The 13,806-nt window shown below is 37.6% G+C and overlaps 1 protein-coding gene across 2 annotated transcripts in view; it reads right to left on the bottom strand.

Annotated features, from left to right (window-relative positions):
* Nucleotides 1–1,693: 1,693 nt before the first annotated feature.
* The window catches only part of STRN (striatin), a 147,036-nt gene continuing 134,923 nt past the window's right edge, over nucleotides 1,694–13,806 (bottom strand). For both annotated transcript variants that reach the window (XM_049870653.1, XM_049870654.1), the window contains 6 exons: nucleotides 12,816–12,937; nucleotides 9,345–9,512; nucleotides 7,345–7,485; nucleotides 3,647–3,754; nucleotides 2,171–2,257; nucleotides 1,694–2,081 (listed from right to left, as the gene is read on the bottom strand). In XM_049870653.1, the coding sequence (XP_049726610.1) occupies nucleotides 1,912–2,081; nucleotides 2,171–2,257; nucleotides 3,647–3,754; nucleotides 7,345–7,485; nucleotides 9,345–9,512; nucleotides 12,816–12,937 (796 nt within the window). In that variant the 3' untranslated portion in view covers nucleotides 1,694–1,911. The remainder of the gene's footprint in view (nucleotides 2,082–2,170; nucleotides 2,258–3,646; nucleotides 3,755–7,344; nucleotides 7,486–9,344; nucleotides 9,513–12,815; nucleotides 12,938–13,806) is intronic.

Genomic DNA, 13,806 nt, shown 5'->3' with positions numbered 1-13,806 from the left:
AACACAATGTGGAATTCTGTATCTGCATGGGAATGTAAACATTCACCCATAGCTCCTGTCTAGGTCAATTCAACTGATTATACAAAGGAGTCTCTTGAGCCCACTGTTAACCGAAGTACAGAGAAAATGAAAAGATAGCTGTGTCAAAATACTACAGCTTAACTGTAAAACAAGCAGGCAAATTAACACTGGTGCTTAGCTTAAAAGAAAATTTGCCTGTACACTGTAGAATTCAAGGTGCAAAAAATAGAAATTTTAGAGAAATATTGTTAATTTTTATCTACATCACCACCAGAATTTGTCAAGGTTTAGATGTACATATTATCAGAGGTGTCACTGCTATGACAATAGAATATGTGGGGAGAAGAATGTAGGAATTATATTAATGGGTTAAAATATTTATGGATATATAAATATATGACGGCAGTGGGTTTGGTTTTTTTATATATTTTTTTTAAGTCTGAGAGCCTACTGTATGAAAAATTGCGCATTAATCATTTATTTCTATTTCATAGATTGTCTTCTGTCCTTCTAGGTAAACAAAAAAAGGGTATGAGAAGAGTGACAATTGTAGGGCTCAGGTCTGTAGGTCAGGGGAATTGGTCCAGATGGTAGGATTACGGGAAGCCCAAGACCTGACCAGACGTGGGCATGGGCAAGGTGGGTTCAGCGAAGCCTGGTCCTTTCAGATATGCTTTTTTCCCAGAAACAATAGTGATTCACTGCTCATCCAACCATATTTTATATTCCAAACAGAACAATGGGAGAGGGAGAGAACGAGAACCTCTGAGCCAATTTTATGCACTGAACTCCTCCCACCAGCTTTCCACGAGCAGCTTCCTGGACATATCAAGAGGACTTCTGGGGTACAAAACATTTGATTTAGTCCTTCTGCAAAAGCAGCTGGCTGAGGTTAACCTTACTCTTTGGACTATTAAAACATAATAATTATGAACAATATTTGGTAGGTACTAGATACTGAATGTGAGAGTCAGAGAAGGCAGGCCAGGGTGCATCTGAAGCATGGTTATGTGGGTGCTGATAACACAAGGCTGCAAATAACTTGTTCTTCAATTATCAAAAGTAAGATTTTGATGCCGTGAAATTACTGTGGTACTATAACATAAAAAAATGGCTTTTAAAATTACTAGAAATTATTAGAGAGACATGGCCTGCTTGTCCTTAAAAATAAACAGAATTTCAAACCTGAATTACTGAAATCCTTTAGTAAAGGCAGACTGTTATCAACTATTCTTCATAATGGTATCTGACAGCTAAATTTTAGAATGGTACCAAATCTATTTTCAAAAATGTAATATAGAAATCTGCCTGCAAACTAAATATTTGTTTAGCATTTCTGAATAATAATATATTTAACATACTATTGCCGTTTTTCCCCGCTAATGGTAAACTGCATTGCCAGTGGCTTTATGTGAACGGCTGAAAGGAGAGCTAAGAAAAACCTTATTTTAACACTGCCTGGCCACTCGGCCAAACGGCTTAGTACAGCAGGTACGATAGATTACTATGTTCCCTACCTAATGTGTTTAACAAGATTTCTCAAGGGAGAACTAGGTCTAAGTTTCCATTCTTCTTCCTCTACTCATCCCCAGCCATCGAGTTCTTTAATTATCACGTCCGCTCAGGCCAGCCTAGTGAATTGGAACAACCTCAGATAAAAGCGCCTATTTTGAAAGTTTTCAGGCTCACAAATTCAGCTGAGCTTGCAGCAACCTGAACAGTTTTAGAAAACAGTATACGAATTGCAAAACTATACTTTAACAAATGTTCTCTGTGCTCCTTCGGCAGAACACAAGGGCAGGATGAGCTGACTCTTGCCCTGGTCTTCTGTATCTCTTTTGTGCAGTTTATTATTTATAAAGAGCTAGAAGGTGAAGATGATGCATCGTGTCATACAAAGACTTTAGCCAGGGCATCTGCTCCAGCACTGGCTATATAGCATTTGGATGGGTGGAAAGCTACATCATGAATTGATTCTTCAAATTTTTTCCGATGAGCTGTGAACTCTTGGATACATGTCTTACTTTCTAGGTTCCACAAACGTATTGAACAGTCATGACCTATACCAAAAGAAAAGAAATTGAAAGGAGAAATACATTAACATGAAAATGATAAGGAAAAATGAGTAATCTACAGTTGATGTACTTACTGCCAGACATCAAGTATAGGCCATTAGGATCAACTGCTAAACTTGTAACAGCTTCTAAGTGGGCTACCATCGAGTGGATCAATTTGCCTTCGGGGGGAAAAAAAGAGCATTACTCTTTACTAACAACTTTCTTCATCCTGAGCAGATGTCAGTTACCATGTTGCAGTGGTCTCTCCAGCCACCCTGCTCTGTGTACTTACTGTATCAACAGCCCTATCCATTAGCTAAAACACGCATTCCCCCCCTGGTGCCCATCACCACCACCACCACTTCTACTCATGGCAGTGATAAAGAACACAAGCTCAATTTTCAGATCATACTTTTATCTTTTAAACTACAACATGGATAAACAGTAACTTGCACATACAAACACCTTCAAACAATGTTCATTAATTGAAACTTGGACACTATTAATCAACTACTTTGCATGCTTTAAAAAAAAAAATCAAACATGTTGCCGTCGAGTCAATTCCAACTCATAGTGACCCTATAGGACAAAGCAGAACTGCCCCATAAGTAGGAAGTGAACTGCTGACCTTTCGGTTAGCAGCCAAGCTCTTACAGGCAAATTAGACAAGTTGTGGGAACTGAATTCCAATTTATAGGAAGGAGAAACTGAGAAACACAAAGGAACAGAGAGGCAATCTGCCCACAATTTTGGTGGAAACATTAAATGGAAAGGAATTAAAAATATTGAATTACTCATCTTTAGTAAAGTCAGCAAAAGCCAACATATTTACAGAGCCAATAGCAGCTACCCATGTAAATACGCCTGCTAACACAGGGTGCTTTCCTCCCGGCACAACGCCTCATGAGTTTCCTTCAGACTGGTGGGCTGTAAGCCAATAAAAATTAGGAAAGTCCCATGGCCAGATTCAATCAGAACCAAACAGTGTTACAATACAGAAAAGACTGTTGTTGTTAAGTGGTTAAGAGTTTGGCTGCTAACTAAAAGGGTGGCAGTTTGAATCCACCAGGCACTTCTTGGAAGCCCTATGGGAGCAGCTCTACTCTGACCCAGTGGGTCGCTATGAGTCAGAATCGACTTGACGGCAATCCCTAGAGCCAAGGTTATTATTATTGTTGTTGCTGGTTGCTGCTGAGTTGGTTCCGACTGATAGCAACCCTGTGTTCAGTAGAATGAAACACTGTCTGGCCCTGCGCCATCCTCACTATCATTGTTATATTTGAGCCCATCGTTGCAGTCACTGTGTTAATCCATCTTTACTGGAAACCAGGGTTTCCAATAAAGCATCTACTCAACATTAAACAAACCAAGACGATTCTACATTCTATAATGAAGCCTAGTTCCTAGCAGATTTGGATGGAATGAACAGAAACCGAGCTGGAAAAGTATTTGTGTTTCAGTGCCCACTCGCTGACCATGAAGCTACCTACTGATAAGCACCAAACTTAGCCTACTTACAGTGGTAATTGTTTTGCTTTAACAATAATCGATTTTTAATAAATTCTTACCTGTATTGTTATCAAAGAATTTGATGTGTCTGTCTTCATGAGCAGTGATGCTGATAGGAAGAGTGGGATGACTGATGACTCTATTAATTTGGCAAGAAGTACTGGCTGCTAAAATGAAAAAATTAAAGAGCAACACAAATGAGTAAAGCTATGATTTTTTTTACATAAAGTAGACCTGAATACTCACCTAACGACTGAAAAAGTAAATGATGAGACTTTAATTTGTCTTCATTCATTTATTCTGTGAGTGTTTCCACAATTTCAATGTTAGGAAATGAGAATCATCTGAGCTATGCCATACTTACAAATATAAATGTGCCTACCAATTCAGATTTCCTGTTCCGCTACCTGCTACGGAAGGGTGCCATCTACAGCTTAGTCTACAGTCTCTGATATTTTTCATTGTGCAGTGTTCTGAGATGTTTCTGCTACTTTAATAAACTCCCAATATTACTTATATGTAGGAAATCCCCTAATTTAAATCTTAACTCTACCCACAGAGCTTTTTATCACAGTTATCATCTAAAGATAAACATGACAAAGAGCGTTTCTTAACCCTTAAATTTTCTCTTTTTCGCTCTTCCTCATCATAATAGAAATGGTTATCATCTGATAGTCCAATATGTTTAGAATCTTAAAATAGTCAGCATCCTAATAAAAAAACAACCAAACCCATTGCCGTCGAGTTGATTCTGACTCACGGCAACCCCACAGGATAGAGTAGAACTGCCCCATACAGTTTCCAAGAAGCGCCTGGTGCATTAGAACTGCTGATCTTTTGGTTAGCAGCCGTAGCTCTTACCACTTTGCCACCAGGGCTTCCCAGCATCCTAATTAGCATATCCTATAATTTGCACAGTATTTAATAGCTTTCAAAGAGATTTCACTTACGTGCACAATGAAACAGGTAGGCTACATAACACTATGCCCATATCACAGTGAATGAACCAAGGTCCAAAAAAAATCGTGACTTCTCCCAAATCATGTAAAAAAAAACCCAGCTCCTAGCTTCTGGTCTTCTAACTTACCCCAACTAAACGCTGTCGCTGTTGTTAGCTGCTACTGAGTCAGCCCCAACTCATGAAGACCCCATGGACCATGGAATCAGACTGTTGTGCTCCACAGGGTTTTCACTGGCTGTTTTAGAAACAGATGGCCAGGCCTTTCTTCTTCATTGGTCTTTGTCTGGAAGCTCCACTGAAACCCACTTGCCATCACAGCAACACAAAGGCCTTCAATGACAGACGTGGGATGGCCGTGCATGCGGCACACTGAACTACACACAGTTTTCCAGCACACGATTTGCTGGCGTTACCATCCTCAGATGTTTAGTCATAGATGTTCAATGTTACGACTTATAAAGATGCTGATAATAAAAGGTAATAATAATAAATACTAAAAGAAAATGAGGTATTCTACTTATATCAGAACCCACTTATGACGGAGTCATTGGAATGGAAATCTATCATAAGTCAGGAACTGCCTGTATAAGCATAACGTTAATTTAATATATACCAAAATTAAAAAAAAAAAAATCATTATATCATGGCCCACAGTGGGAAAAGGTTGCCCTTATAAACGACATTATTGGGGCAAACGGAAAAATTTGAATATGAACAGTAGTTTAAACCAAAACCAAACCAAACCCAGTGCTGTCGAGTCAATTCTGACTCATAGTGACCCTATAGGACAGAGTAGAACTGCCCCATAGAGTTTCCAAGGAGTGCCTGGTGGATTTGAACTGCTGACCTTTTGGTTAGCAGCCATACCTCTTAACCACTACGCCACCAGGGTTTATCAAAGTACAATAAAAAAAAAATATATATATATGTATACACATATACAGAAATAAAGGAAATATAGCAAGATGTTAAAAACTGGTAGATCTGGATAAACGGTAGCCAGGAATTCTTGTACTATTTTTGCAACTTTTCTGTAAGTTTATAATTATTTCAAAAAAATCTTAAAATGTCTTTTAAATCCTAGAATAGGTATTATAAATTTACAATCACATAATACAAAATACTTATAAGCAACAAGCCTGACCTGCACTATTTTTAGTCTAATTTTACTATATTTTCACAATGGTTCCTACAAATACGACATCTTAAAAGCTGAAGACAGTCTTTTTCCAGTGCTACTGGCAGCTGGCTACCCAGCCTATTATCCAAGTATAGAATGAGTCTCCTGACCACAGAGATTCAGTTCTTGGTTAGTTATACTCAATTGAGAAGGGCCTAAACAAAGGGATGCTTAGTTTCCGTGTTCAGACTATGGATTCTTTTCTCCAGAGAGAATATACCACTGAGCAATATCCTCTTCAACATTTAATAAGAGAACAATAACAACAAAAGAGAAACGCTTTAAGTAAAATATCCCAATATATTCCGAGAGGAGTTTCTGAGAATAGCCTCAATTACTTTGAGATCTAGAATATGATTAGGATAGAAAAGAAATCAAATTATGGAACCAAGAAAAAGAAACTTCTTATTTGGTAATAATTTTAAGAAAGTATCTCTACTTGACGGTAAATCAAATATGCAACATGCAAAGAACACTAGGAAAAAATTCAAAGCACACAGCAACAGTCACTCTTAACAACGAATCCAAAACCATCCACCAAATATTCGTATTCAGCTTGTGATTTAGAAATAATCTACCTTTTCACTGAGTTCACAAGGACCCAATTACCTGCTTCAACTACCTTTTACTTTATCAGCCAAATTGTCATTGATCTCATTTTGAATTGTACTTTGTACATTCTCAAGCAAATCAAAACAAACAAAGAAAGAATGGAAGAATATTATTTTAACATAATTATTTCAACCAAAAGCCAAAAAATCTTATTTTTTATTTTTTCCGTGTCTCTTTTTTCCCAAATACTGCAAAGTTCTATTCATGCCTACTTCCCCACACAATTCTCACAGGATAAGAGAAGAAAACAAAGAACTGGAAAGAAAAAAGGAAGAAAGCCAAAAAGGAATGAAGAAAAATTTTAAGACAGAGAGAGAAAGAGAAACAGATAGGTACACTATGGAAATTAGTTCTCAGATTAAAGCAACAGTATATGTGTGGACGGCACTGGCGGTTCAGTGGTAGAATTCTTGTCTTCCAAGCAGGAGACCTGGGTTCAACTCCCAGCCGACACACCTCATATGGAGCCACTACCTGTCTGCAGTGGAGGCCTGTGTGTTGCTATCATGCAGAAGAGGTTTCAGCAGAGCTTCCAGACTAAGACAGACTAGCAATCTACTTCCAAAACACCAGCCAAGAAAAACAATGGTCCAATAAGCAACTGATCATGGGGATGATGCACGACCAGGCAGTGATTCATTCTACTGTGTGGCCATAAAGCAAGGGCTGTGGCAGCTAACAACATCATCACATGTATATGTGGTTTTCCTCATCCACTGAAACCTAAAGTGTGGATTAGGGCTAAAAACAGGAAGCAATGGTTAAAAAAAACACAAAAACAAGACTCTGTATACCTTCTTCACAACCTGAGAAAGTGTTTATTTCTGACTTTCCATAGCCAATAAGAAGTTTCAGATTTGGGATTCTGAAAATGCAAACTTGCTCTATATTCTAATCACTTCTGAGCTTTGTTAATTTCATTACTAACAAAAAAAAATGAAATTATGAGAAATGAAAAATAGAAAATCGATCCAAACACAGATTATTTAAATTGGTATACATACTTGTATCTAGGTTAGATTCTAAAGTGAGAATGCGTTGTTGTGTTTCCATGTTAAAGATGCTTGTGTATCCTTTGCTGAACGATGCTACCATATGGCTAGGGTCACTGCTCACTAGATCCACAGAGGCAGGGATTCCCAAGTCTAAGAGAGTCAGAACATATTCAGAGAGTTTTAATTAGAGGAGATAAGCAGAAAACGTGCTTACAGTATAGCAAATAAAGAGTGGATTTTTTTCTTAAGAAGCTAATAAGGCTTTCCATTAGAATAATCCACTCAATAGAGACTATTTATTACTTTTAACCCTAGCCCATTCTTAAGTGTTCAACAGATCCTCCACCTATTAGTCAGCTAATGTATTCATGGTATGCAAGTTAATTTTAGTGTCAATAAGAAAATCATAAATTAAGGAGAGAAATATGCTCTAAAACCTAAGTGCCTGTATTCAGAAGCAAACAAAAAACATTTATGAACTACGTGTTTTGCTGCTGCCAACCTCAACTTGGGGCTCAGAATGGCACAGCAGGAGCTCTTCATTTAAAAAGCCCAGCTCTTACCAGGAATTCTAACTCATCGTAAAGACAGAATTTAAAAAGTCATGTAAATATCAAATGCAGGCAGCTCATCAAAGCCTAGAATACGTTATGATAGCCCAGGGTTACAGAAGGTGTTTTCATGTATCACCCAGAATAGGTTAAAATTCGGAGCTTATTTACAAACATAAAAAAAAAAAAAAAAAGATATATATATATACACTAATCTGGGTTTTTTCCCCCATTTGGCTCAAAATCTAACGAAAGCAAGCTAATAGTTAAAAAATATACGTATTACAGGGGAAAATTAAAAACCAAAAACCAAACCCGCTGCACTCGAGTTGATTCCAACTCATAGCAATCCTACAGGACAGAGTAGAACTGCCCCATAGGGTTTCCAAGGAGTGCCTGGTGGATTCGAACTGCCGACTTTTCGGTTAGCAGCCGTAGCACTTAACCACTCACTACGCCACGAGGGTTTCCAGGGGAAGATTATGAATGGCTAATCAGCACATACAAAAAATTGCTCAACATAATTAGCATCAAAGAAATGCTAATAAAAAACCACAATGAACTACTACTTACTATGCACCTGACAGAATATCTGAAATTAAACATACTGACAATACCAAGTGCTGGTAAGGATGCGGAATAACTGAAATTCTCAGAAATTATTTGCAGGTTTAGCAGTTTCACATAAAGTTAAATAAACATCAACCCTAAGACCTAGCCAGCAATTCTACTTCCACTTCTAGGTCTTTACACAAGAATAATGAAAACATACGAGTGTTCATAGCAGCTTTATTCAAAACAGCCACAAACTGGAAACAACCCAAATGTCCATGAAGAGAAAAATGAATATAAACAATCATGGTTTATTCATAGAAATAGGAGAAATACTATTAAACAATAAAAATAAATGAATTATCAATACTCAAAACATAGATGAATTGCAAAAACATTATAGTGAGAGTAAAAAGCCAGATACAAAAAATATTGTATTATTCTATTTACATAAAGTTTTAGAATAGACAAAACTGATCTATGCTGAAAGAAATCACAACAGGCGACACCTCTGGTTGGGAGGAGGGGGGCTAGGAAGAGAAAACTGACTAGGAAGGCATTAAGGGAACTTTGAGGAAGTCAAGGAAATGTTCTGTATCTTGATAGGTGTGTGAGTTACAGGGGTGCACGCATTTGTCAAACTCACTGAAATGTACACTTAAGATCTGTGTTTTTCATTGCATCTAAATTATATCTCAATTAAAAAAATAAAAGTATTATGTGTGCTCCTTTACCAAATACTATGTTTTTAAAATTATATAATAAGTTGGAAATTCAAACAAACATACTTTTGTTGCTTAAAAAAAACCTTCAAATTAAATTTAAACAAAGCATTAATAGAATTATTATTTTCAGAATAAGACATTTTGTAAAAGATTCGGCAAAATAATAAAACAAAGTATGTACCTTGATTATCATTAAATACGCTTAGGGCTGGAGCAGCCTCAGCTGTACCCCATAAACGCAGAGTGCCGTCTGCTGAACAGGACAGTAAACGCTGATGTGCTGCGCTGTAAGCCAAGCCCCAGACCGCATCTGTGTGGCCTACAAGGGGGCCTCGTAAAACAGAAGGATCTAAAACAAGACAGCAAAAATACAAAATCAGGAGAAAAAAACAAGTCATAAATGTATTTAGATTCCAGAGAAAATAAAAAGTATAAACATAAAAGCACCTGATACCAGTATAAAATATGCTTTCTAGTTTCTATTATTTTTTTCAAAGTAGGCCTGGAAATACACAAAATGTAGAGCCTAAAATTAAAAAGCACATTTTTTTTCCTATTCCTCCCAAGGGCCAATCTTCCATTTGTCTAGATTTAAAAACAGCATGTTACCACAAACCGTTTGAATTTAATCTACCTTCAGGGAAACCACAGCTCATATTCTCTGAGGAATTGAACAGATCCTTCCCTCCTCTGACCTCCTTCAGCACTTTGGATGTACCTCCCTCGGGCCACTTGTCCTACTCTACTATGAATAACAGTTACTCCTTTGAGCAACAAGCCTCTGGCATTCATGAGGGACAGGACCTGAAACCTACAGAAATCCCCAGATTCTCAAACAGCAATAACTGAGATGTGGGGTGTCACTTCACACAGTCTCAAGATAAAAGTCAAATTGGAAACTTTAACATGTTTTTAATGCTCACAATGACTCTGTGAAGTAGTACTCTCAAGATGGCTCAGACATGTTAGGTCTGAAAATGCCAATGATGTTACTGTCTTATCTCCTCTCACACGTATCCATCAAATATTTACTGAAAACACACTGTATGCAGGCATTATGCTAGAAGCTGCATTCACACAGATGATTAAAACACGAGGCAATTCCTGTCCTCAAGAGCCTTAGTAGTCTAATGGAGAAGACAACGTGGTCAGTACAAGAATAGTGACAGACACCAATAACCAAGGTGAGTGAGTAACTGGGACAGTGCGAAAGCTGTCTGAAGAGAGTCACACCTAAGAATACAAAGGAGTTGGCCAGTCAGTGAATACCAAGAAGGCATTCCTCACAAAGGAGGCAGCACAAGCAAAACTACAGAGGAAAAACAGTATGGTATGTGAGGAAAATTAGAAACAATTCACTATTACTGGAATGTGAAGTTTGAGGCAGGAGTGAATGAGATGAGAGCACCTAGTTTACAGGAGGATTTCTGTGGCATATTAAGGGACCTGGAAATTATTCTGAAAGCAACAGGAAAATACTGAAGGGTTTCCGAAGGAGCAGCGAAGTTGAGTAAGTGTTTAATAAGATAACTTTGGCTGTAGTGTAATAGTGTAGAAGACAAACTAGACAGAATCAAGATGAAGTAAGGGAACTGTTTTAGTGGGGCCTAAACTAGGGCAGTGGTAAACTGGCTAGAGGGGAAGGAACAGATTCAAGAAATATCAAAAAGACTATGAGAAGTAAGGCACAAGAAGGTATCAGGGAAAACTATTACGTTTTTAGTTTAGGTAATTCTGATAGCACCACCAAGTAATAAACAGTATATAGGAAATGAAAATGTTGGAATATACTGACAATACAACAGCCACTTTGAGATGTCCTGAAGGTAGCCTGAAACTCAGAGAAAAGATTTATGAGTGAACAACATATAAAGCCATACAAGTGGATTCAACCACCCAAGGGAAGTTTGTATACCACAAAAAAAAAAGAAAGGAGCTAGGGCCTTGATAAATGCCAATATTTAAGGTGAGAAAAATAAAAGAAGTTTATTAAGGTTAGGAAACAGAAATTATCACAGAGTCAAGTGCCAAAAAAGCCAACAGAGTAGACAAATTTCAAAAAGGACAGGGTGGTCGACAGTCTGAGACTCAGCCAACAGATCTGGTAAGATGAAGATTTTTAAAATGCCTCTTGGGTCAGGCAATTAGGTAGTCATGGATAATCTTGTTATGTTTAAATGGTGTTGCTAGAAGCCAGAATGCAGAGGGATGATAAAGAAAGAAAGCACAAAAAATTAGTAACTAGTAATTGTGTTTTAGGAATCCCTGGGTGGTGCAGACGGTTAAGTATTTAACTACTAGCCAAAAGGCTGGCGGTTCAAACCCACCCAAAGGGGCCTCAAAAGACAGGCCCAGTGATCTGCTTCCAAAAGGTCACAGCCTTGAAACCCCTATGGAGCAGTTCGACTCTGTTCATGAGGTCACCATGAGTCAACTTGACAGCAACCTCCTCCTCCCCGCTCAGCTGTGTTTTCTAGACAACACAATGAGACTTAAATGATAAAGGCAAAGAACTAAATAGAAGCCCGAGAGGAAAATGGAGTCAAGAAAAGGCTTTCCCTCACCTGAACTTAGTTATACGTTGAGGGGATGGAGAGAGAGCAAAGATGGTAAGAATGGAGATAGGGAAGAGACAGACAGACAGACTGACTACTAGAGCCCAGTTCCAAAGGGAATGAGAGAATGAGGTCAAAAGCAAAAGGGAATGGGTTGGGACAGAATGGGGGACAACTTATCCTCTGAGAAAGCAGTAAAGGAAGTAAGGGAAGGCAAGTAACAGATAAATTTGTAAGAGAACGAGAGAGTTGGAATCAGAGAAAACATGCTGGGCCTCAGTTTTCTCCTGAGAGGGCAAGTCCTGGTGAGAGCCAGCTCTATGGGGCAAGGACTCTGTTCATGGAACAGCCTCTAGCAGACTGTTGTTCACAAAATATGTTTATAAAATCAACAGTGGGAGAAATTTTTGTTTACTGAACTTCTTAGGTGGCAAAATTAAACTGACCATGAAAATAATATATGCTTATATGACAAATATGATACTTCATATCTTTCTATAATTTAAGAGGAAACCGAAACTGCCAATTCCTAAACAGTCTTTGACAAAAGAATTTATGGTAACAGCTGGTGAAGCTGGTGACAGATTATAATACAGATTTATGTTTCCTGATAATATTTCCAAGACTAAAGGGGACTTCTTAAATTCTGAGGCATCTAAAATATTTTGGTGTCAGAGACTTCAAAATATTTAACTTCTACCCCCCTCCAACAATTGATCAAGGGATGAAGCCAATGTTCGCTTGCCCTCAAAGTTGTTTAGAATAGTGATAAAATATCATTACAGATTAGCTGATAATGAATCAAGTAGTATACAGATGCATAAAATGAAGAAAACAATAGTCAATCAAGGCAACATTTCCAATTAGTAAGATTTTGGGGGTTGGGAGTTGCTTTCTCAGGAAGAGTAAGTGTTTTTCTTCATTCTTTTAGTATTATATATCAAACTGTTTCCCAAATATAGGAGTCCTTTTTGACAAAATAAAGATGCTTTCTTTCACAAATTTATTCTTAAAAAAAATCTGATTACATAGTTACATATGCTAGAAAAAATATGGGAAAACATTTTATTCTTTCAGATCTTTGGGGAATCACATACCGTAAGAGTCATAGGGATCGATGTTGGGGTTAGTGGTATTCCAGCCCTGGATCAGTCCATCAGTACCTCCACTATAACACTGCTCACCATTGCTGCTCATTACCACACACAGCACTGGACCTCTGGGAGATTAACACTCAATTTTTATCTCAGAATATGACTTGTTAAAAATAAGAATGCTTAATCATTCAGATGGCTATTTTTCTGTTTTTTTTTGCTGAAAGAGCCTCTGGCACAGTTAAGTGCTCGACTACTAACTGAAAGGTTGGTGGTTTGAACCCACCCAGAGGGGCCTTGGAAGAAAGGTCTGGCAATCTACTTCTAAAAGGTCACAGCCTTGAAAACCCTATGGAGTGTAGTTCTACTCTGCAACACATGGGCTTGCCGTGAGTTGGAAGTGACTCAATGACAACTGGTTTGGTTTTTTTTTGGTATGATGAATAAAAATACTATTGAAGCATTGTTCATTTTTCTCCCTTTGCTAAATCAGAGGTTGGCAAACCACGGCCTGCAGACCAAATCCAGCCAGTGGTCTATGTTGGTATAATCCTCAAGTTAAGAGTGGTTTTTACATTTCTAAAGGGTTACAGAACAAAACAAACTAAAAACCAAGAGTATGCAAAGATATGGCTTGACGGGCCTAACAATATTTACTCTCTGACCTTTATAGAAAACTATGCCACCTCTGTGCTAAATCAGTTGAATGGATACATTCTTTAAGCTCAAACAGAAGCAGGAAAAGCATGCAATACATGATCACGATTTAAAAAAAACTCTAATATTTTTATCCTGGACTAACTTAAGGAAAAAGTTAGAATATCTAATATTTAAACCTAATTATTTCATCTGATTTTGAAGATATATATATATCTTTATATATATATACACACACGTATATCATTCAAACATCATGTAAATAAAATCTAATTTTAGCAAGGATCCCTACTCAGTTGATAAGCCTATTTCTAGCATTACATTATCTGTCAGTTTC

The sequence above is a fragment of the Elephas maximus genome, chromosome 26, assembly GCF_024166365.1.
Source record: "Elephas maximus indicus isolate mEleMax1 chromosome 26, mEleMax1 primary haplotype, whole genome shotgun sequence".
In the NCBI taxonomy this organism is placed as follows: Eukaryota; Metazoa; Chordata; class Mammalia; order Proboscidea; family Elephantidae; genus Elephas; species Elephas maximus.
Note: the sequence above shows the minus strand (reverse complement) of the source record. Positions and strands in the feature narration are given on the sequence as shown.